This window comes from Musca vetustissima, unplaced genomic scaffold (assembly GCF_032173495.1).
Source record: "Musca vetustissima isolate MV318-11 ecotype Yass unplaced genomic scaffold, APGP_CSIRO_Mvet_v1 utg2483, whole genome shotgun sequence".
Taxonomy (NCBI): domain Eukaryota; kingdom Metazoa; phylum Arthropoda; class Insecta; order Diptera; family Muscidae; genus Musca; species Musca vetustissima.
In genome coordinates, this window is record NW_026886224.1 from 148,008 (window position 1) to 172,181 (window position 24,174).

Here is a 24,174-nt window from a genome sequence, read left to right on the forward strand (position 1 = left end):
ATGCCGTATCAGTAGATAATAAAGTGGGTCCAATAAATGGGGAATATAAACGCTACCAAGGTGAGTGTGTTTACATATGAGTAGAGTTTAGTGTTAATAGGCAAGCAGGAGGAAATCCTGGTAGTCTTTGTAGTCGAAAAGAATTATTAAAAGATAGTCATTTAGTAGACTAAAAGTGTTTCTTTCGTTTACAAATCTGCTTAAAAACTAATTATCAAAATAACCATCGGTCCCACCTAATACCCCACAGACACAGACTTCTCTAATGGTCAACGTTGACGATGACGTCGATTTTAGACAACACACACGACATGAAATTTTTCGAAAAAAAAAATAAAACTAGCCACCGGTTTTGGAAAACACTGCAAAAATATCCTTGAGTGAATGCAGTTGTGTAATAAAAGTTGATGGAAAATGTTCTTGTTTTGGCTTTAAATAATTAACAAAAAAAGGAAAATAAAAATATAACAAAATCATTTTCAATTAAATGAAAAACAAAAAAAACGACAACAATTTTACAAAAATCCTGCGCATTGCAGCCACAGCAGCCTAAAAAACAAAACCATCTGTCTGTCATCCTCCTACAATTCAAGAGATGCCTTATACACAGCATCCAACCCACACTTGGGTTATAGTGTGAATTTGGGTTTTGACATGAAAACTCACAGAAAACGGATATAATAACAAACAAATAAGAAAAGGTAGCAGCAATGTGTTAAAGAAGAATAGGAAATTATTTAAATAAAAAATTCGGTATTAATAAAAAATATTGTGAAATTAAAAAGAAAACTGTGCCGAAATGCGTCAAGAAGAAACATTTCGACGTGTTACGCGTGAAAAATTGGTGGTACGCGGTAATACCACAATACGTACATTGGATTCGACCACTTCATATCTACCTGTTATGCCTGGGTAAGTATTTGGGAAAATATAGGAAACGAAAATATTTTACTAAAAAAATTATTGATTTAACGAGTCGGTATTTAGTCGCTGATGGTTTGTTGCGAAAAATCGATGTCGCTTTAAAGTAATTCAAAAAGCAAAAATCACTACAGTGATGAAGGTTATTTTGAAGGATTTTAATTTGCTTCCATGTGTGTGTGTTGATATTGCCGGAAACCATATATATATACTCTTTTTTGGCAAACATGACCTTGTTAAATCATATGAAGATGTATCTCAGGCAGCCAGTAAGGCCTTAATTTAAAGGTCAATTATTTGACACGTGACAACACAAAAACTACAGCTACATACATATGTATGTATATTTTACACATTCAGACAAGTGGAAATTAAAAATTTCCAATTATATTTCACAATTTAAATAACTACATTATTTTTGAGGCGATCTGAACGAAGTCTTTCATAGACGAGCTGAAGGGTGTCTTTCATAGACGAGCTGAAGGGTGTCTTTCATAGACGAGCTGAAGGGAGTCTTTCATAGAAGAGCTTAAATGGAGTCTTTCATAGAAGAGCTTAAAGGGAGTCTTTCATAGACGAGCTGAAGGGTGTCTTTCATAGAAGAGCTTAAATGGAGTCTTTCATAGAAGAGCTTAAAGGGAGTCTTTCATAGACGAGCTTAAAGGGAGTCTTTCATAGACGAGCTTAAAGGGAGTCTTTCATAGACGAGCTTAAAGGGAGTCTTTCATAGACGAGCTTAAAGGGAGTCTTTCATAGACGAGCTTAAAGGGAGTCTTTCATAGACGAGCTTTAAGGGAGTCTTTCATAGACGAGCTTAAAGGGAGTCTTTCATAGACGAGCTTAAAGGGAGTCTTTCATAGAAGAGCTTAAAGGGAGTCTTTCATAGACGAGCTTAAAGGGAGTCTTTCATAGACGAGCTTAAAGGGAGTCTTTCATAGACGAGCTTAAAGGGAGTCTTTCATAGACGAGCTTAAAGGGAGTCTTTCATAGACGAGCTTAAAAGGAGTCTTTCATAGACGAGCTTAAAGGGAGTCTTTTATAGATGAGCTTAAAGGGAGTCTTTCATAGATGAGCTTAAAGGGAGTCTTTCATAGACGAGCTTAAAGGGAGTCATTCATAGACGAGCTTAAAGGGAGTCTTTCATAGACGAGCTTAAAGGGAGTCTTTCATAGACGAGCTTAAAGGGAGTCTTTCATAGACGAGCTTAAAGGGAGTCTTTCATAGACGAGCTTAAAGGGAGTCTTTCATAGACGAGCTTAAAGGGAGTCTTTCATAGACGAGCTTAAAGGGAGTCTTTCATAGACGAGCTTAAAGGGAGTCTTTCATATATGAGCTTAAAGGGAGCCTATCATAGACGAGCTTAAAGGGAGTCTTTCATAGACGAGCTGAAAGGGAGTCTTACATAGACGAGCATAAGGGGAGTCTTTCATAGACGACCAGAAGGGAGTCTTTCATAGACGAGCTTAAAGGGAGTCTTTCATAGACGAGCTTAAAGGGAGTCTTTCATAGACGAGCTTAAAGGGAGTCTTTCATAGACGAGCTTAAAGGGAGTCTTTCATAGACGAGCTTAAAGGGAGTCTTTCATAGACGAGCTTAAAGGGAGTCTTTCATAGACGAGCTTAAAGGGAGTCTTTCATAGATGAGCTTAAAGGGAGTCATTCATAGACGAGCTGAAAGGGAGTCTTACATAGACGAGCATAAGGGGAGTCTTTCATAGACGACCTGAAGGGAGTCTTTCATAGACGAGCTGAAGGGTGTCTTTCATAGACAAGCTGAAGGGTGTCTTTCATAGACGAGCTGAAGGGAGTCTTTAATAGACGAGCTTAAAGGGAGTCTTTCATAGACGAGCTTAAAGGGAGTCTTTCATAGACGAGCTTAAAGGGAGTCTTTCATAGACGAGCTGAAAGGGAGTCTTACATAGACGAGCATAAGGGGAGTCTTTCATAGACGACCTGAAGGGAGTCTTTCATAGACGAGCTTAAAGGGAGACTTTCATAGACGAGCTTAAAGGGAGTCTTTCATAGACGAGCTTAAAGGGAGTCTTTCATATATGAGCTTAAAGGGAGCCTATCATAGACGAGCTTAAAGGGAGTCTTTCATAGACGAGCTTAAAGGGAGTCTTTCATAGACGAGCTTAAAGGGAGTCTTTCATAGACGAGCTTAAAGGGAGTCTTTCATAGACGAGCTTAAAGGGAGTCTTTCATAGACGAGCTTAAAGGGAGTCTTTCATAGACGAGCTTAAAGGGAGTCTTTCATAGACGAGCTTAAAGGGAGTCTTTCATAGACGAGCTTAAAGGGAGTCTTTCATAGACGAGCTTAAAGGGAGTCTTTCATAGACGAACTTAAAGGGAGTCTTTCATAGACGAACTTAAAGGGAGTCTTTCATAGACGAGCTTAAAGGGAGTCTTTCATAGACGAGCTCAAAAGGGAGTCTTTCATAGACGAGCTGAAGACGAGCTTAAAGGAGTCTTTCATAGACAAGGGAGTCTTTCATAGACGAGCTGAAGCTTTCATAGACGAGCTGAAGGGAGTCTTTCATAGACGAGCTGAAGGGAGTCTTTCGTAGACGAGCTGAAGGGAGTCTTTCATAGACGAGCTGAAGGGAGTCTTTCATAGACGAGCTGAAGGGAGTCTTTCATAGACGGAAGTGAGTATTTATATATGAGATTAAGATAGTCGTTCATATACGACCTGAAGGAGCCTTTATAGACGAGCTAAAGGCAGTCTTCATAGACGAGCTGAAGCATTGAGTCTTTCATAGACAAGCTGAAGGAAGATTTTATAAGGGAGCTGAAGGCAGTCTTTCTCAGACGTCCTGAAGGTAGTCTTTTATAGGTGACCTGAAGGGAGACATTCATAGACGAACTGAAGGAAATCTTTTAAATAAGATCGGAAGGAAGATTTTATAGGTGAGCTGACGAGTGGAAGGACGACTTTATGGGCAAGCTGAAGGAAGTCTTTATATACAATCTCAAGGGAGGAGAACTTAATATAAAATAGCAGGAAGTCTTTCATAAACTAGCTGAAGCAATGCGTCTTTCAATTTCAATAAACAGAGAGTCTTTTATAGACGGGCGGACGGAAGTTTTTTATAGACGTATTGGAATTTATTTTTATAGATGAGCTGAAGAGATGCTTTATATTCGAGCTCAAGTAGAGAGTCTATCATAGACGGGCTGATGGATGTCCTTCATAGACTTCAATCTTATACTGAAGATTTCTATTGTAAAAAGTTGAGTGTTTATAGAAGATCTAAAAAGTCTATATAGAGAAGCTCAATGTATTCTCTTAGACGAGCTGGCAGGCAGTTACTTCTAGGGGCTTTAGTGGCCAATAATTAGTTAAACTTATTAGACTTTCCAGTGGATATCTCAAAAGCCAATCTGATGGAGTCTAACGAGAACCACAATTTTAATAATCCCTATACCATTCCCATTTTTTCATTTAGGCTAATGAGAAGCAATGTGGAGACTTTCCAAAAAAAGAAGGTATTTAGGTTTATTACTTTGTATCCAATTTTCTTGGCCTGTCTTTGCCAGAAAACTGTAACTTTTCTTTTAATTTATTTATTTGTAATTACCCTCGATTTATTTATTCATTTAGTTAAATAAAAAGAAATTTTGTAAAACAAAATCGATTCATGCCTCCTGAAGATGGCGTGCCAATGTTGTGCGTTCTGTTAACCAAAGGTGGTAGCAACAAGAACAAAAACAACAACATTGTGAAGAAAAATAATAGTTTAACAGTTGGGTAGCATAAATAAAAATGCAAAGAAAAAAAATAATGCCAAAAAATCGCAATTCTAAGTCATATTGAAAGTATGCTACAGTGTGGAAAAATATTCGGAAATGGATTCATGATTTTTGGAATATTCTGTAATATATAAACATGAACTTTGTGAATGTGAAACTTTTAAGGGGTTTCAAGTCAATGGGAATAATTGGAGATTGACTTATGGAGAATATTTTATGTGAGCAAAAAGAGGCTGTTCAACAATTTTCAACAGGTTAGACCTAGCTGTTAATAGGTTATATACTTTATGGATAATATATTGTGGGTTTTTTAAATATATTAAAATTTTTAAAAATGAATTAAATTCCAAATACCGGAGGAAAAATAAAGATTTATACAGATGGCCCAAAGGTGATTTTTAGGAATGCTTTAGAAATATCAATTATAAAAGAGCTATAAGAAGATTTCTATATAAACCAATGATAAACTATATGGAATAATAAATATAAGGGCTATGAATCGATTTTTTTTAAATTCAAACCTCTCACATAAAAGACCCTTTGTAGCAAATATTTTAAAAAACTAAAATAACCCGCCATTCGGCGTGTACATTTGAAAGTAGAAACGAAAATTATAAGAATGAAAGTAGCGAAAATAAACCCGGCGGTATGCCGCTACATCAAATTGCATGTTCATATATATTTGTGTAAGTATGTGTGTACGTAAGACCCAACTTCCTTTAACCTCATTTCATATTAATAACGGTGGTAATGATGATGTTCTTATTATTGCTATTGTTGTTGTTGTTACTGCCAGCATTTGGCAGTAGAGAACAAAAGCCAAACTGAAACAATCAAATGAACAAGTGGTTTCTCATAAAACTATAATACATACATATTTACCTGACGACTGACCACCACCACCGGGAAATACCAATGGCAACAGAGGGAAAGGGATGAGTTGCGTAGTAGTAGTGGTGGTTGACCAGTGACTGAGTGACTTATGAATGACCAATACAAAAAAACAACACAGTGGGACACAAAATCAAATCTGATGGGAGTCTCTATAGACCAGCTTAATGGGGGTGTCTCCACCAACGAACTGAGGGTAGTCTTTATAGATGAGCTGAAGAATTTATTTATAAACGATCTCCAGGAGGTATTTATAGACGAGCTGAAGATCGACTTTCTTCACATATTGGAGGTCTTTTATAGATGAACTGCAGGATGTCTTTATGGACGCACGAAAGAGAGTATTTATAGCCGACCGAAAGTGAGAATTTATAGACGAACTGAAGGGGTCTTTAAAGGCTAGAGGAAGGGAGTTTTCACAGCCAAGCCTAAAGGGAGCCTTTATAGGCCAGGTGAAGCAGTGAGCCTTTATAGCCAAGTCTAAAGGGAGCCTTTATAGGCGATGAACTGTTAGTGGCGAGAACCTTTCTACGTCGTTTTTAGACAAGGTTATCTGATGGACAAGTTTTATTGACACATCTATTTTTCTGTGCGACCTTTTTTCATAGCCAACTTTTATAAAATTGACGGTAACATATATTTATATACGAGCTGAAGGGAGCCTTTATAGCAGAGCTGAAGTGAGCCTTTATAGCAGAGCTGAAGTGAGCCTTTATAGGCCAGCTGAAGTGAGCCTTTATAGGCGAGCTGAAGTGAGTCTTTATAGGCGAGCTGAAGGGAGTCTTTCGTAGAAGAGCCGAAGGGAGTCTTTCATAGAAGAGCCGAAGGAAGCATTTATAGGCAAACTGAGGGGAAATTTTTATAAGCGAACTGAAGGGAGCCTTTATAGGCGAGCTGAAGGGAACCTTTATTGGCGAACTGAAGGGAATCTGCAGAGACGAACAAACGAATATTTTTATAGGCGAGCGAACTGAAGGGAGGAGACACCAGGATCGCTACCGTAATGGTCATATTTAAATTCGGCTCCATAGAATGTGCTGTTTGTGAGGGATTGAGGTCAACCATGGCAAGGACTTGGCAGCTAAGCCTGAATAAACTTGTTGAGGCGCCCAGGTATCAATAAGGCTCCATTCCAATACAGTCGGGACCCTGACTGCAAACATAGAAAGTTGATGGGCACTTTGAGAGGTAGTGATCCAAACCTTTGAGATGGTTATTTAGGGACGCCATTCTCACCTCGTTAGGTCATGGATCATAGGAACTCGGTCATTTCCTCCGATACTCTCCCCCTGAGCCCACTGATTGTTCACGACTGTTTATCTGTTATTCACAGCTACCCAATGAATAGTATTTGGATTCCCACTATCCGCAAACTGTGGACGTGTCCGTTAGCATTCAGGTCTGCTCCCCGAAGGCGGAATGGATACTTTTAAACAAGCTGAAGGGTTAATAGACAAGCCGAAGTGTTTTTTTATATAAAGTCTTTACAGCCTAACTGAAGGATTGTCTTTTCAATTTTTATACTGAGTCTTCATTCCTTTATAGAGTCTGTTTTCTTCAGTTCTTCCAAAGAGACTCCCTATATTCTTAATTGACGACTTTAATGGTTACTTCTACACAATCAGAAGGATTTATAGACAAGCTGGGAGTCTTTATAGACGACAAGGAAGGGAGTATTTATAGACGTCTGAAAGGAAGTTTTATAGTTGAACAGAATTGAGGCTCTGTAAAGACATGAAAGAAAATTTCATAGAAGTGCGAAACATCCTTTAAAGACAAACTGAAGGCGAGGACATTTTTTTCTTGGAAAGAGCTGTGGAAAGTCTTTATAGACTAACTGAAAGAATTATTTTCAATTTTCCACACAGACTCTCTGTCTTCTGTTCCGTTTTAAAAAGTCCGTAATTTTCATATTTCCACTGTAAACGATTTCCTTGCTGCCATGATGATCAACCATACCAAAAGGATATATTTGTGGCTAGTAATGTAGTGGAGCCACCCTTTAACCTCCCCAATTCGTTCTCATGTTTCTTGGCTGTTCACGATAAAATAGAAATAAAAAATAAAACACAAAACACGCTCACCGACCAACTGAGAACAAAGCAACTAAACATCCTAGACGACTTATGCGTTTGCTGCAACCATCAGCTAGTGGTCAGTTTACAAACTACCCTCACAAATAGCGGACGTTGAGTCGATTCAACTTGAAACGGGAATAAGCAAAGGATAATTGAAACAAATTAATAAAAAATAATATTTTTCAATGTGAAAAAATCAAGTGTTAAAATAAATAAATTAAAAAAAAAAACAGTCAATAATAATGTTTAATGCCAATACCCAAAATTGGTTCGGTTTGAATCATCATGATACGGCATTGGTCAATCATCATCATGGAACAACTATGACAACAACTCAAAATCTACATCAACTGAATGGCAATCATGGTCATTCTCAATATCAGAATGCATATCCTCAACATCATCATCCTCCATCAGCAGGGCAGCATATGCATGCTGGGCCAATGATGTCTGGAAATCCAACGCCACCACCACCGCAACAACAACCGTCCACCACATCAAATATGTATTTACGTAAACGTTCCTTAGTATCGAATTCAAATCCTGCCTTGGATCGTATACCACCACCAACTAGTACTACGGTGGCAACAACAACAACCGCGAATACATCCGCCCCAGCTCCATCGGATTTCCAAGTGGAATATGAGGTGGCAGTGCCATTGGTTTCGGCATATCGTCATACGCCATATCATTCTTTGTGGGATTTACATGAATGGTAAGGTAATTAGCGTGTGAAGTCAGCATTATTATTACACAAAACAATACCGGGTCCGGTAAACCATACACACAACAATTTCATATATTTGTAAAGAAGTGCCTTAGAAAAACTAGAAAAATTCTTAAGAAAATGTAAACGTCGTTCGTTTAAGTTACAGAGGATATCGTTAATAAATAATGAACGCTAGGAAACTTACTTGGAAACACACACACACATTTTTCAACATGGTAAAACTTATGTGTGGCAACGCCTTTTCCATACCTAGATGAACAGAGGGAATAACGTCTATACGAACTCTAGCTGTAGGCAGAGTCTTTATAGAAGAACTGAAGGAGGTCTTTATAGACGAGCTGAAGATAGAGAGTCTATAGACGAAGTGTAGGGATTCTTAATAGATGAACTGAAGAGAGAGAGGGTTTAAAGATGAGTTGAATGGTGCCTCTATGGACAACTGTTGGTTGTCTTGATTGATAATCTGAATGGAGTCCCAATAGACATACACTTAGAGTTATGAAGGATATCTTTATAGATGAGTTAGGTTAGGTTTGGGAATGTGCAGTCACTTATGTGGCTGCAGCACTCTGAGACCGTCAGGTCCATTGTGATCATCCACGAGATAAGGAGAGATCTATAGGAGAGAGAAGATTGGGGAAATAAAGAGAGATGAGAAGCTTACAAGAAAATGTAAGAAGGTAAGTTTGAAATAATATCGATGGCTATAGAGATCGGACAGAAGATATATTACGTGTCAAGGTTGCACTTTCCCAACCAGATTTCTAATTATGCTGTAGATTAGAGCAGGTCAGTTGTTGAGAAGAAGTTAAGACTCGGTGGAAAATAAGCACCCACTAGTCTGTGCCGCCTATAAGTCAGGGCTGGACAGTGACACAGAAGGTGCTCAATTGTTTCCGTCTCCTTCTCGTCGTCAACGCAGAGTCTACAGTAATCAATTGCATCAGGATCCCATTTACTAGTAAAGGCCCTGATATTGCAATGACCAGTAATGATTCCTGTCATTACTCTTATTTCAGCTTTACTCAGGTTCAACAGTGAGTGTGTCCTTTTGGTAGACAGAGTCGGCCAAATGGATCTTAACACATTCCACCTATGTTCGTTGTGCCAAAGTTCATAGGCTCTTTCATCGAAGAAGGCCTCAAAGTTTCGGTAAAGTTGATATATGGGTGGTTTGATTGAGTTATCAATTGCTAGATCTGTGGATTGAGATCCTCGTCTAGCAAATTCGTATGCTCTTTCATTACCCAAGATGTCACGGTGTCCTGGTACCCAACACAGCTGTATGTAAGTTCTTCCAAAGATGCTCTACACTTGAGGACGGCTTCAGATTTGATATAACAAGATTTGATGGCTTTAAGCGCCGCTTGACTATCCACGAAGATAGTCACCGGTTTAACGACCTCTAAATCCACGCTTTTTATCAATTCCGCTGCTTTACAAATCACGAAAATTTCACCTTGGAAAACACTGCAGTTGCAATCCAGCAATCCTTGTGTTAACATACAAACTCAAGGCCTAGTCTTTCACAGTAGACGCCAGCCCCTGTACCTTCTTCCATCTTGGATCCGTCTGCATAAAAAGCCAAACCGTCCAGAGGAGTGTTACTTCGATTCCAGTCGTCTCTACTAGAAATAACGACATCTACATTGTCAAATCTCAGGCCTGGTGATATATAGTCGTTTAGTTTTACGCGTTGATCCAATGTCATACCTGGTTCGTTCAAGATACAACCATGCCTAAAAGTACAACCTCGCCAGAGGTTTTCTTCATGCAGCCTTAGGGCCCTGACACTTAATGCTGAGGCCCAGAGGCTTTAAGTTCAGCATTGCGTTCAGAGTTGCTTGTGGGGAAACATTAGATGGTCTGTTCCCGTACTGCGAGAATCTACTATTTTTTACTCCGATAACAATTTTTTCCTTTATGATATCGAAGAAAATAGTAAAATCGAGTAGATTCTTGCAGTACGGGAACAGACCAAGAGAGTCTTTATTGGCGAGCTGAATGGAGTCTCTATAGACGAACTGAATTGAGCCTCTATGTGATGGGAAGATGGGTTGAAGGTAGCTTTGTAAAAAATCTGAAGTAAATCTTTATAGATAAGTTTAATGGAGTCTATATAGATGAGATTAAGGATAGATGACATCGTGTGGCTCGTTGAAGATACGACCATGCCCAAAGGTACAACTTTGCTAGAGGTTTTCTTCATGCAGCCTTAGGGCGCTACGTGCGGCCTGACACTTAATGCTGAGGCCCAGAGGCTTTAAGTTCAGCATTACGTTCAGAGCTACTTGTGGCGTATTCCTAATGGCTCCTACAACTAAAATTCGGGCGGATTTTTGTACCTTAACTAATTTACTGGATGTTGACTTGTGGCACCGACAGTTCCACCATACAAGAGAGCCATAGGATAGGATGAGCATTACAACGGTGTTATATAACCAGTGTATAGTCGATGGTTTTAGCACCCAGTTTTTCCCAATGGAGTTCTTGCATGCATAGAATGCAATTAGCCCTCACCTCGTCCGTCCCTCATCGTTCCTATTCCATCCATTTATAAAAAAGCTGAAGCGAATTCATGCATGTCTTTTTCGGTGAACTTAGAGAATCCTTTCGACAAGCTGAACAATTATTTATAGACTATATAAATCCAGTTTTTATATACTATGAGAGTATTTAGAGATGAGCTGAAGGGTGCCATTCTAGAAGAATTGAAGTTAGTATTTCTAGACGAGTTGAGTGTGGTCTTTCTATGTGAGCTGAATGGTCTTTATAGACCAAATATAGCCAGTTTAAAGCTTGGAAATTTTTTATAGACAAACTTAAAGTATTCGGAGATGAAGCGTGCCTTTATAAACAAACTGAAAGCCAGATAGTCTGATATAATTAGGGAATTTTATACAGAAGCTTGAGCAGAGTGTTTATGCTGACTAGTGGACGTAATTGATAAAAATCCAAATAACTAACTTTCTATTATTTCCAATACATTTTTCGAATTATTTTAGTTAATTACTACTAATCATAGATTAAGATTATATGCAATTAGCCTTCGTGTTGTAAGGTTATAACTATCGAAGGTTAATTAACCTATGTACGACCCCAATTTTTCACACCTCCGAATATATTTCATGGTCATTTACATCTTAATTAAGAATCACGTTTCTTTATGAAAACTAGTTCAATGGCCTAGTAGTTCTCTCCTTTCTGTTTTCTTTCGATCATATTTTCATGTTCTCTATGCCTAAGGGGCTGAACAAAAATAATAAAAACACGGCAATTGATGGCATTTTGAATTGAGTTCATCGTTCAATACATTGTCCCATACAAAGGGGTATTGTTATTATAGTATGTTTTTTATAGTTATTTAGTTGTTGTTGTTGCTGTTGTTATTATTTTGTTTTAATTTATTCTTAGTTACAAAAAAAATGGAAAAAAAAGCTGACGAGCTACCCTACTTTTCTTTAACAATCGAGTACATGTTATGACTTGACCATTAAAGAGAAAGAAACTAGAGTGGAATAATAATAGCAAAAACAACAACAACAAAAAATGATATCCTTCCTATCTCTGGAGAAAGGCAAAGGGTTGGGGAGGTTGGAATTTTTCACTGATGTCTGTCATAATATGTTTTGAAGAGACACGTGTGTACATGCATAGAAAGGATGTTACTTTAAAATGGAACAGAGTGGTCTTTAAAGCCGTCTATAGAGATTACTTTCAGATCGTCCATAAACGCAAACTTCTGCTTAAATATGACTGTATTAACTCCTTTCAGCTCGTTAATCAAGATTACCTTCATCTTTTCTAATAATACTCTCTTCAGATTTGCTATACAGAGTCAATTCAACTTGTCTATGAAGAATCCTGCTTAATCTCATCTATATAGACTTCAGTAAACTCCTCTATAAAGATTCACTTCAGGTTGTTTTTATAAGACTACCATCAACTTATCTTCCCATCACATAGAGGCTCTATTCAGTTCGCCTATAGAGACTCCATTTAACTCGCCAATAAACACTTTCTTATATTTCCCCACAAACAACTCTGAACGCAATGAAGAATTTAAGGCCCCTGGGCCTCAGCATTAAGTGATAGGCCGCACGTAGTGCCCTAATGCTGCATGAACAAAATCTTTGGCGAACTTGTACCTTTGGGCATGGTTGTATCTTGAACGAACCAGGTATGACATTGGGGCAATGCGTAAAACTAAGTGACTATATATCACCAGGCCTGAGATTTGACGAGGTAGATGTCATTATTCCTAGTAGAGACGACTGGAACCAAAGTAACCCTCATCTGGACGTTTTGGCTTTCTATACAGACAGATGGAAGAAGGTACATTGGCTGGCGTCTACTGTGAAAGACTAGGCCTTGAGTTTACCTACAAGCTGGACAGCAACTGTATTGTTTTCCAAGCTGAAATCTTCGCGATTTCGAAGGCAGCGGAATTGATAAAAAGTCTGGAGATCGTTGAACCGGTGACTATCTTTGTGGATAGTCAAGCGGCTCTTAAAGCCATCAAATCCTGTTACATGAAATCTGAGCTGAAAGCTACTCACCTTACTACGGAAGATCTGTGGTTACAGCCATTGGAGGTAGCTGCATTTCTAAATCTCTAGACAGAACTGGATGAAATTTAAGCAGAAAAATATACAATTCATATAAACTGCTACAACAACAATATGAAATCTAAGGCCGTTCTCAAGTGTAGAGCAGTTTTGGAAGAACTTACAGCTATGAAAGAGCAGACGAGGATCTCATTCTACAGATCTAGCAATTGATGGCTCAATCAAACCATCCATATGTCATTTTTATGGGAACTTTGAGGCGTTCTTCGACGAATGAGCCTATGAACTTTGGCGCAACACTGCGTTGACGAGGAGGAGACAATTGAGTATCTCCTATGTCGCTGGCCAGACGGCACAGACTAGTGGGTGCTCACTTTCCACCGAGTCTTAGTTTCCTCTCAACAACGGAACCCGCTCTAATCTACAGCATCATTAGAAACCTAAAGTGGTTGGGAAAGTACAACTTTAGCACGTAATATACTTCTGTCCGATCTCTATAGCCATCGATACTATCCCATACTTACCTTCTCACACTTCCTTGTACGCTTCTCATCTCTCTATCCCCTTTCTTTTCTCTAAATTCCCCTTGAAATGTTGATAGCACTGCTGATTTGTACCTAAAATATGGCAAATCAATTGAGAGCAAGAGAGAAAATTTGAGTATGACGCTGAGCAAAAATGAATAAAATCTATTATAGCGTCAAGCCGCTAGACGTGAACGTCAGCCGTTGGAATTCACCGTTGCCATCACACGGTAAGCGACTGTCGCTGACTCTAGAACCTATGGTTGCAAAGACATACAAACCGTAAAGACTCGACAAAATGCATTCAAAGACATAGAAACCGTAAAGACTCGACAAAATGCATTTTGGCAAAATAGTTTATGAAAAAATATCCAGGGGGAATCAAGGTTAACAGAGGCATGTTAAGAATAAAATCGCCAATACGCGAAAATGTGTGAATAAAATGTAAATAAAATTAGAGGCCTGCACTCAAAATATGTATTTTCATTTTATAAGCTTAAGATATAGCATTAAAAACGTTTAATATTGTTCTTTCTGTTGTTATGATATCGTAACAACAGAGGAAAAGCCATCTGTTGGAAATTGCTTACGTATCAATTGTCCTATCTTTATACTTTTATGTCTTTGTTGTATGTCTTTGCTCCCCTTAGATCGTCTAGAAAGATTTACCACAGCTCGTCTGTTGAGACATCGGTCAGTATTCTACATCTCACTCCTTACAGGTCGCCTGTAAATACTTCTTTCAGTTCAGTTCGTCTATAAAGACTCATATTCACTCGTCGAAAAATACCCCATTTTTCACTCGTCAATAAACATTCCGTTCCGCTTGTCTGACTCCCCTCACCCCGTGTGTAAAACACAGAAACTTCCTTCACCGCATTTCGTCTAAAAAAACAATGACACACTTCATTTGTATATTTACATATATTTTTACATACAAATATTTCTAAATCAATTACACAGCGAATTAAAATCCCATTAGCCCTCCAGTATATGCCATACTTAAAATTGTTTTATACTCTATAAAATAATATAATAATCAATTTTCGCCAAATTGTAACCAAAGCAAAACCAACAAACTGCCACGACATTTAATGACAAGTTCATTGAACTAAAAAAAACAAACGCAGACACATTAACTACAATGAAACGCCTAACGATATGCAACACTTTTTGGCCCCAAACACACAGAGCAAAGAACACTATTACACTATTTTTCTCACGGGAGGAAGGGAGTACTAAAAATAAGTTTAAACACAATTTTGAAACCTACCTACATACACAGAGTATAAATATACATATTTTTATAATAGCAAGGATATTTATTCATATTTCATCCGGAAAGAGTATAAGGTCGCCGTTTCGTGTTTTAATGTCGTTGGCTTTGACTTTGTCTATTAGGAAAAGTTTGTTTTTTACTGTTACTGCTGTTGTTGGTTGGTAATTGTCTACACCACAAATAATGGGGAGATTGAACCCCGCCAAACCCCTTTTAAGCCATATAATATTGCCACTTATAAAATGGGGTTGTTAGTTAAATTGTAACTGTAGCTGTCGGAGTCCTTAGGGTGTTTGCCATAAAAAGCTGTGCATATGTTTTTATTTTTACTGTCTGATAGAATGATTGGTATTCTACAATGTATGTATGAATGTGTGTAAGTTCGTCTAATGTTCTAAAAAACAAAATGAGATAAGTTATATTATATTATAAAAAAATAAATATTTCCTGGTTTGTTTCAAAATTTTAAGCAGTGGCTTACGAAATCAATTTTTCCTAACATTGAAAAATAACATGGCATATGTGGATTAGTTCTAAAATGGCTAATTCTCTCATTTAGTCAGATTTAAAGACTTACAATATTTATTTAGCAGTCCTTAAATTTATCACTCATTTTGTTAGGTCATATTGTATTTTAGGTAGAATAAAACCTCCTGACGCTGAGCATGCAAAAGAATGTCAACCAGTCATCATGCAATATTGAGGAATTAAGAAAAGGCACAAAGACACAGCGACAACGATTATTAATTCCGCTGTAGTTGAATGACTTCTGTTCTTGATGACAAAATTTAAAATTTTGGTGTTAGGTTAAGGATAGAATTAATTTTAATTACGTCACCTAAGACTCATACTCTAGCCTGACCACCAACATGCGATTCGTCCATAAAGATTCCGCTCTACTTCAATGATTTCTAATCTTGATGACAAAATGTACAATTTTGAGGTTATGTTAAGGATAGAATTAATTTTAATTAATTTTGAGGTTAGAATTGTTGCAATTTTGAGGTTAGGTTAAGGAGAGAATTTATTTATTGCGTCACCTCAGATTCACAATTTAGTCTTTTGATCAACAAGTGATTCTCCTATAAAGATTCCGCTCTAGTTTAATGATTTCTGTTCTTGGTGATCAATTATACAATTTTGAGGTTAGGTTAAGGATAAAATTAATTTTAATTGCGTCACCTGAGACACATAACTAACCACCAACAGTGATTCGTTTATACAAATTCCACTCTGGTTCAATGATTTCCATTCTTGACATTTTGAGGTTAGGTTAATGATCGAATTAATTTTAATTACTTCACCTATGACTCACACTCTAGTCAGACTACCAACAATTGATTCGTCTATAAAGAATCCGCAAGAGTTCAATGAGAATAAAAAATTAATTAATAGATATAATTATCTGAAATCCTAGGTAACAAGTAATTGGTCCATAAATATTTTACCCGTCTATAATGACTATTCCTTTTAGGCTGCTCCTTAAAAAGCTTTTTTACCTTACGCCTTAAGGAGGACGATGGACTCTCCTTGCGTCCATTAACACACATATATAAAATTCTCTAATTTACAAAAGCCCGCATGTATTGAAAGACCATGGCTTTCAGTTCGTCTTTAAAGACTGCCTGCCTTCAGATTGTCTATAAATACTCCTCTCCGCTCATCCATAAAGACAGAAACAATTCCGCTCGTCTATAAGTACTGCCATCCGCTAAAAATGTGCCCTTCCGCTCATCTATAATGACTCCCTTCTGTTAATCTATAAATATTTCCTTCCGCTCGTCCAGAATATATATTCAGCTATTCTATAAAAATCCCTATTCAGCTCGTCTATAAAATATAAAGGCTGACTTCAGCACGTCTACTAGGATTCTTTCCCGTTCGTATATAAAGAATCTCCTCTAAAGATGATCGCTTCAGATTTTCTTATTTTTTTCCTTATATTTCATTAATTTTTTCCAATTTTTTTTCTTTTCAGTACATCATCAGCGCCACCAACAGGTCTCTCACATATGGCTCGTATGATGGATTCTCTGATCTTGGATCAATATCCACCATTTGCCTTTACCAAAATCACAACAACACACAGACCGACAAAAACGGGTAAAAAGACCGAAACTACAAGGACAACATCGATGAGTGGATTGGTGCCATCACAATCCACCAGTAGTATTGGAACTATGCGTCTTAAAAGTCGTATACCCACACAAGGTGAGAAAGCATTCTTTAATTTTACATTTTACAAATAATAATTCTCTGATCCTTTTCCTCACCCACCTAGAAGTATCACCACAACCGAGAACGAATACAAATTTACCACCCGCCAATGCGGCTGGACCCAATCCCAATCCATTGCAACATGCTAATTCCACCACGTTCAATACACACAACGATAATCGATGGATTTCTTCATTGCGGCGCCGTGATCCCGAATTACAACCAACTTTGCCATCGATAAATCTCAGCCATCATGGTAGCTCTCACAATGTGGCCACAGCTGGTCTAACAGATCGTGCCGAGAAGCGAAATTCACGTTCACTAAAAACTGCCACAATGCCAAATCGTAAAAGCCGATCCGTGGAAAGGGTACGAGCGCGCAAACTAATGGTCAATTCTCAAATTAAACCCAAAGAGAAAATGAAAAAGAATTCCATTGATGAGAATTCAAATTCCGATGATCAAGAAGCTACCTCATTAGAAGAGAATTCCACATCACAGAGTACTCCCAAGAATTCACCGAAAACTTCCACAAAGACAAAAACCTTTTCACCGGCTGGTTATGAACCACATTTGGTGGACACCCTGGAAAAGGATATTTTGCAAAAGAATCCCGGGGTGAAGTGGACAGATGTGGCCGGTTTAAATGAGGCAAAATCTATATTACAAGAAGCTGTGGTGCTACCCATAATAATGCCGGATTTCTTCAAAGGTATACGTCGACCATGGCGTGGTGTTTTAATGGTTGGTCCACCGGGTACGGGTAAAACAATGTTGGCAAAGGCTGTGGCCACTGAATGTGGAACGACATTCTTTAACGTGTCCTCCTCCACGTTGACTTCCAAATATCGGGGAGAAAGTGAGAAACTAGTGCGGCTGCTATTTGAAATGGCCAGGTTTTATGCTCCCAGTACAATATTTATTGATGAAATTGATGCTCTGTGTTCGGCCAGACGTAGTGATTCGGAACATGAGGCCAGTCGGCGTTTCAAGGCCGAATTGTTGATACAAATGGATGGATTAAATGTCACCATGCAAGAGGATAAAATTATAATGGTATTGGCAGCCACAAATCATCCGTGGGATATTGATGAGGCTTTCCGTAGACGTTTTGAAAAAAGGATTTATATTTCATTGCCAAATGGTAAGGGTTTTTTTGGAATCAAAAATTAAAACAATATTTAAAATATGTACATACATATATTAATTTGTTTTCCAGAGGATACCCGTTCGGCATTATTAAAGTTATGCCTAAAAGATGTTAATTTAAGTCCCTCGCTGGACACCAATATGATTGCTGATCAAATGAAAGGTTATTCGGGCTTTGATATTAGCAATGTCTGTCGCGATGCTGCCATGATGCCTATGCGTCGCCAAATCTTTGGTCGTACCCCCGATGAAATACGCCAGATACGTCGTGAAGATGTTGATTTGCCCATTACTCTGCAGGATTTTCAAGATGCCATGCAGCGTACTAAGAAAACTGTATCCATAGATGATGTTAATCGTTTTGAAAAGTGGATGGAAGAATATGGTTCATGTTAAATGAAATTGCAAACCGGCATATACGTACATATACTTGAAAATGAAAAACCACGATTGCTCATATACACACATACATATATCATGATGAAAACCTTTAATTTTAGTTTTGAAAGTTTAGCTCAGTAATTTTAAAATCTTGAATAATGCGATTTAAAATCAGGTACATTATAAATGTTCCGTTTTATAAAAGTAAATTATTATTATTAAAAAAAATGTGGTAGCGGTAAAATTTTCAAAATCAAAAAATGATCTTAAAATATTTAAAAGCTTTATATCTCTTACAGCATTCGGATACTTTTACCTTACGAAGCTGACTTTTAATATACAAAAAATATACTCTTTATTGTGATTTCTTGCCGCTACTGAAAAATAAGTTAATTATTCACATGTGATTTACATTTTTGTTGCATTTTTTCCTTATTTTTTCGAGAAGTTTGATGAATTTTATATACACAAATTAATTTACTATTAGACTTCCATAGTGAAACATATGACGCGCTCCTCCCCTTAATATAATAACATGTATTTTTGCACAACTGTTCGTACATATTCTTAATTCCATCCAATATTTCAAAGTATATTGTAAAAAAAAGTTCAATCAAATATTTTTTTAACTTGAAAATATTTTTGGAAATCGGAACGTGTACGATCCTAATAACATAACCTTAATATGTAGTATGTAATATCAGCCTTTATTAAGAAATAAATAAATCATTTTATATATAAAACCCAAAACCAAAGATGTGTTTCCTTTTTGGAAAAATAAAACTGAAATGTTAGCAGATTAGAGTAAAAGAAACCTTCAGCTCATGTATGAAGACTAGCCAAACATTGTGCTGACGCTGAGCATGCAAAAGAATGTCAACTAGTCATCATACTAGATTGAGAAATTCAAAAAAGCCACTAACACACAACAACAACGAATATTAATTCCGCTGTTGTTGAATAACTTCTATTCATGATGACAAAATGTTCAATGATTTCTAGTTCAATGATTTCTAGTCTTGATGACAAAATTTACAATTTTGAGGTTAGGTTAAGGATATAATTAATTTTAATTGCGTCACCTAAGATTCATAATCTAGTCTTATCATCAACAAGTGATTCGTCTATAATGATTCCGCTCTAGTTCAATGATTTTTGTTCTAACCACCCAACCTCTCCTTTAAAACCCCAAAACCCTCTGCTTGTTAAAAAAATACAAACTTTCAATTACACTTCCTTGGAAAGGGCAATAAATAAGATGAGAGATTTATTTGGAATAATTTAAATTCAAAAATCGCAGAAAAAACAAAGAAATTCTACAAAAATATAATTTAAATATTTCGAAAAATAATAGCATGGGCGACATATAAAAACACAAAACAAAATTACAATTAGGCATCACGTAATTTTTGTATAATCTGTTTATATTCCTTTTCAACTTGTTCATATTCCTCTTGTAGCTGTTCTATGCGCTGTTTAATTGTAGGTAATCTGGCCCGTAGCCATTCTGTGTCCAATTTTGCCTTTTCCATTTTTTTAATGTCACTCAACTGTTTGTGATAGACAGCATTTAAACGTTTCTTAACATCCAAACGATAGGCTGTGTAATCCTCCTTGTCATGGATATTGGTATGATATAGACGTAAAATTTCATACACTTTGCGACATTGACGTGGATTTAACTGGAAATAAAAACAAAACTTATTATCTTATAATAAAAAATAATTATTTTTAATATTCTACCTTATATGTTTCACGGGCCTCTTTAACCATATCTTTGGTGAAACCTTTTTTAATTTCTTCCTTTTGGAAAGTTTTCAGTTCCATACACAAACGACAATCAACAAAATTACGCATACGTTGAAATTCTTCGGAAGGATCCTCAACAGTAATATCGATAACGTTCTTTTGTGTGTGATAATACTTATATATGGTCTCGACCATTTTGGTGCCAATACCCAATTTTTGGAATGGTGGTAATATTAGCATTTGACTAATACGTGGCCGAATGTGTTGAGGATAGGCATAATACTCATAGATTGTGGAATAACCGACAGTTGCAAAAAGTTCTTCACCATTATCGTTTTTATATTTTTCATAACTAAATGGAAAAGAAAAGATCTTGAAAAATCGATTACAACACAAAATCTTCCATAACTTACCATATAAAATAAGACCATTGTGGATCATCAACATCTATATAAGAGGCGGCATCAACAAACCACAATACAAATGTTTGCAGACGCGAAAAGAATTTCAAAAAAGATGCACACTTGTAGTTGCAATAATAAATTTCGAAATGTCTTTCATCGCCGCTCTCATCATCTTTGGTTTTATATTCTGTTAGTTTTTCACCAAACGGTTGGAATTTATCAGCCTTATCTAATGTCTTTAGGAATTCATCCATATTTACAAAATAACAACCATCCGGTAATTTTTCAGCTATTGTTGCCACAACATCATCGGCTTTGATTTCACCATTTGATAGCTCATCGACTTTTTTCTCATATTCTATACCCAAATAAATATGTAACGGCCCGGCCGTATATAAAATTCGTACCTTTAGGCCACGATAACCAAAAATACTTTCAGATTCACCGAATATTTGATGTGCCATCATTGGATGAAACGCCATATCATCCTTTTCCAAATCATTTTTTGAACGTACTATAAAAAGAAATGGGCAAAATTAAAAAGGGAAACTCATTTCTTATTGTGTAATTAAGATTTCCTGATTCAGCTCGTTTAAAATGACTACTTGATTGAGCTCGTCTATAAGAAATTACTCTTCAGCTCGTCTATGAATACTTCCAGTCTAGATAAAGACTAAATTCAGGTCATCTATAAAGTCTCCCTTCAGCTCGTGTAAAAAAATATATTCGTATAGTCTATAAAGACTCCCTTCAGATTCAGGTCTATAAAAACTCTCCTATAGGTCAGTTAATTTATGGATTCCTGGCGTTTAGCTTGTGGTGTTAGCTCGTCCATACTCTCTGCTTCAGTTTGTTTATAAAGAATTCCATATGTTCTTCTAAAAGATTCTTTTCTTTCGTATATAGGAAGAATCCCTTCTGCTCCTCCACGAAGACAGCCTTCTCTCAATCCATTAAAAAAAAAACTTTCTTCTAGGATTTTTAAAAAATTCGCTCCATGACCTCGATAAATTTAGAAAGGCTTAAGTCAAGTTTAGGGGCTCCACTCGTATTACCTCTGTGGAACCCATATTGCCTTTGTGGCATTAGTAAAACGGCCGCTTTAACCAAGATATGCTCCGAACTTTCAAGGCCCATATCTCGGAAAGTATGCATTTCCCCCACATAAAACATATATCACTGTAATCAGCTCAACGAGGACTACTTACGGTAATCTCAAAGCGATCCGAGTGAAGTCCCTAAACAAGACTTGTCCCTTTAGAAATACATATTTATAAACTCCCTTTCTAATCATATATAAAGGAATCCTCTTAGACGCCTCGATTCTGATTGTCCAAAATGTTTCCTTTCTGTCGTCTTAACATACAAATGTCGTAAGCTTAGCTTTTCGGGAACAAATGCACTTTACGGACACCTCTCAGATAATTTTGAAATTTTTACCATAGGTAGCCCTTCTGATGCTGATTACAGCAACATAAATTTTTTCGTGGGGAAATCAGTACTTCCCGAGATATGGGGTTCCAAAGTTCAAAAAATACCCCCACTTTTTATTAAATATATTTAAGAATACCACTCCGAAACATTTAAATTTCTTACAACACATAGTCCTTTTGGAGCTGATTACAACCTAATTATTTTTTTTTTTTTTTTTTTTTTGAGAACTTCGTACTTCCGGAATAATTTCAATTTTTTTCTAAATAGCCGGCCTTCGGCCGGGGATTTAAGACTTTCTCCTATGGACAGGTGGAAAATTGGGCTACGCGAGCAGAATTCTCTTTTAATTTCAATTTTTTCTAAATAGCCGGCCTTCGGCCGGGGATTTGAGACTTTCTCCTATGGACAGGTGGAAAATTGGGCTACGCGAGCAGAATTCTATTTTAATTTCAATTTTTTCTAAATAGCCGGCCTTCGGCCGGGGATTTAAGACTTTCTCCTATGGACAGGTGGAAAATTGGGCTACGCGAGCAGAATTCTCTTTTAATTTCAATTTTTTTTAAATAGCCGGACTTCTGCCGGGGATTTAAGACTTTATCCTATGGACAGGTGGAAAATTGGGTGGAAAATCCGAGTGTCCCTAAAGGAAAAAATCCTGAAATCAAACAAATAACAATATAAGCTTATTTTTAAAATTTTGGAACTCCATATTTCCGGAAGTACGAAGTTCCCCCCAAAAAAAATTATGTGGTTGTAATCAGCTCCAAAAGGACTATGTGTTGTAAAAAAATTAAACGTTTCGGAGTGGTATTCTTAAATATGTTTAATAACAAGTGGGGGTATTTTTTGAACTTTGGAACCCCATATCTCGGGAAGTACTGATTTCCCCCCGAAAAAAATTATGTTGCTGTAATCAGCATCAGAAGGGCTACCTATGATAAAAATTTCAAAATGATCTGAGAGGTGTCCGTAAAGTGCATTTAAGCCAAATTGACAATTGGTAGAATTCCAAAAGCAGGTTTCAGCAAGCTAAATATGCTGAAAGTTCCTAAGGCAACAGTGCCACAATGAAAGGACTTTGCGAACCTGCCTAATCACAGTGACCCCAACCAAAAAATCAAACTATCAAAAATTATATATTTAAAACATTTCGATTCCAAAATGTTACTCACTTAATTTAAATTCCACCACTTCAACGGCATCGAGCACCAAATCCTGATATTCCTGAATGTGTGCCATATTCTTCTGGTCGATTCAGAGAGCTTGGAGAACTTCCAGCAGCAGCTTGTGAGATGTATGAGAATTGGCGCGCCAAAAATTAATGTTGTTTGCCTTGGCAATAGAAATTTCGATATTTTCCAATGTAATTTGTTATGCTCTCAATCTGAGGGACATAAAACAAAATGTTAAAGACACAATTATAAAATAAAATATAATGACAAATAATTTATTCAATTTATTTATGCAAAGATTGCAAAGATGCCGAGTGAATGCTTTTCTGGCGCGTTTTTCACCAACTGAATGGGGAAAAGACAAAATGAGCGATAAAAAAGAAATCAAAGTAGGATAACGAAATATTTACGAATGAGGTGGGATGGAGACTGCATGAAAACCGTACTGTTGACACACACAGACACTGTCTCATTGTGTGTGCGTGCCAAAAAAAAATTTGCAAATGCCATCCATGTGGAATTGATAACACAGTGCTTTCGTCACTTTGGCATAATGTCATGCAAATAAAACTGTTAACACAGAGTTGCCTAGCTTACATAAAATAAGCTTGCTTCACAACAACAAGAAACTGTACAAAACCTGATTCTTGCACTATTAAAATCTTAAAACTTTTACAATTTTGATTATAAGAAGTGACCGAAAAGTCTTAAAAATATTAAATGCGACATTTCCAAAAGGCTCTAACATATTCATATTTACGACATTGTGCCAAAATGACGACAGCTCTGTTCTATCAGTTCTATATGGATATTATTTGCAAACTTGTTTTGCAAAGGTAGTCACTTAAGGTAGTCACTCAGTAAGCGAAAACATCGGAAAATTGTTTATGTTAAATATCAAAACAAAAAACATGGTATAATAATA

At 36.9% G+C, this 24,174-nt stretch overlaps 3 protein-coding genes across 3 annotated transcripts in view; 1 reads left to right on the top strand and 2 right to left on the bottom strand.

Annotated features, from left to right (window-relative positions):
- LOC133333764 (transcription initiation factor TFIID subunit 7) overlaps positions 1-24,174 on the bottom strand; it is a 188,462-nt gene that overhangs the window by 7,721 nt on the left and 156,567 nt on the right. The window lies entirely within an intron of this gene.
- Positions 800-18,505, top strand: LOC133333736 (katanin p60 ATPase-containing subunit A1). Its single transcript, XM_061542026.1, has 4 exons — positions 800-912; positions 16,722-16,954; positions 17,025-18,104; positions 18,180-18,505. The coding sequence occupies exons 1-4, from the start codon at positions 800-802 to the stop codon at positions 18,503-18,505; spliced, it is 1,752 nt and encodes a 583-aa protein (XP_061398010.1).
- LOC133333731 (histone acetyltransferase type B catalytic subunit) lies at positions 19,870-23,326 on the bottom strand. The gene is made up of 4 exons (XM_061542022.1): positions 23,250-23,326; positions 20,653-21,157; positions 20,234-20,591; positions 19,870-20,172 (listed from the first exon to the last, which is right to left on the bottom strand). Exons 1-4 carry the CDS (start codon positions 23,314-23,316, stop codon positions 19,882-19,884), a joined length of 1,221 nt encoding a protein of 406 aa, XP_061398006.1. The 5' UTR covers positions 23,317-23,326; the 3' UTR covers positions 19,870-19,881.

Bases quoted from the DNA above. Each gene is read 5' to 3' on its own strand.
- LOC133333736 (XM_061542026.1), top strand. From the start codon at position 800: ATGCGTCAAGAAGAAACATTTCGACGTGTTACGCGTGAAAAATTGGTG. The intron at 16,955-17,024 runs GTGAGAAAGCAT...TCACCCACCTAG, and splicing joins AAGTCGTATACCCACACAAG to AAGTATCACCACAACCGAGA. The intron at 18,105-18,179 runs GTAAGGGTTTTT...TTTGTTTTCCAG, and splicing joins TTATATTTCATTGCCAAATG to AGGATACCCGTTCGGCATTA.
- LOC133333731 (XM_061542022.1), bottom strand. From the start codon at position 23,316: ATGGCACACATTCAGGAATATCAGGATTTGGTGCTCGATGCCGTTGAA. The intron at 21,158-23,249 runs GTGAGTAACATT...TTCTTTTTATAG, and splicing joins AGTGGTGGAATTTAAATTAA to TACGTTCAAAAAATGATTTG. The intron at 20,592-20,652 runs GTAAGTTATGGA...TTTTCCATTTAG, and splicing joins CAATGGTCTTATTTTATATG to TTATGAAAAATATAAAAACG.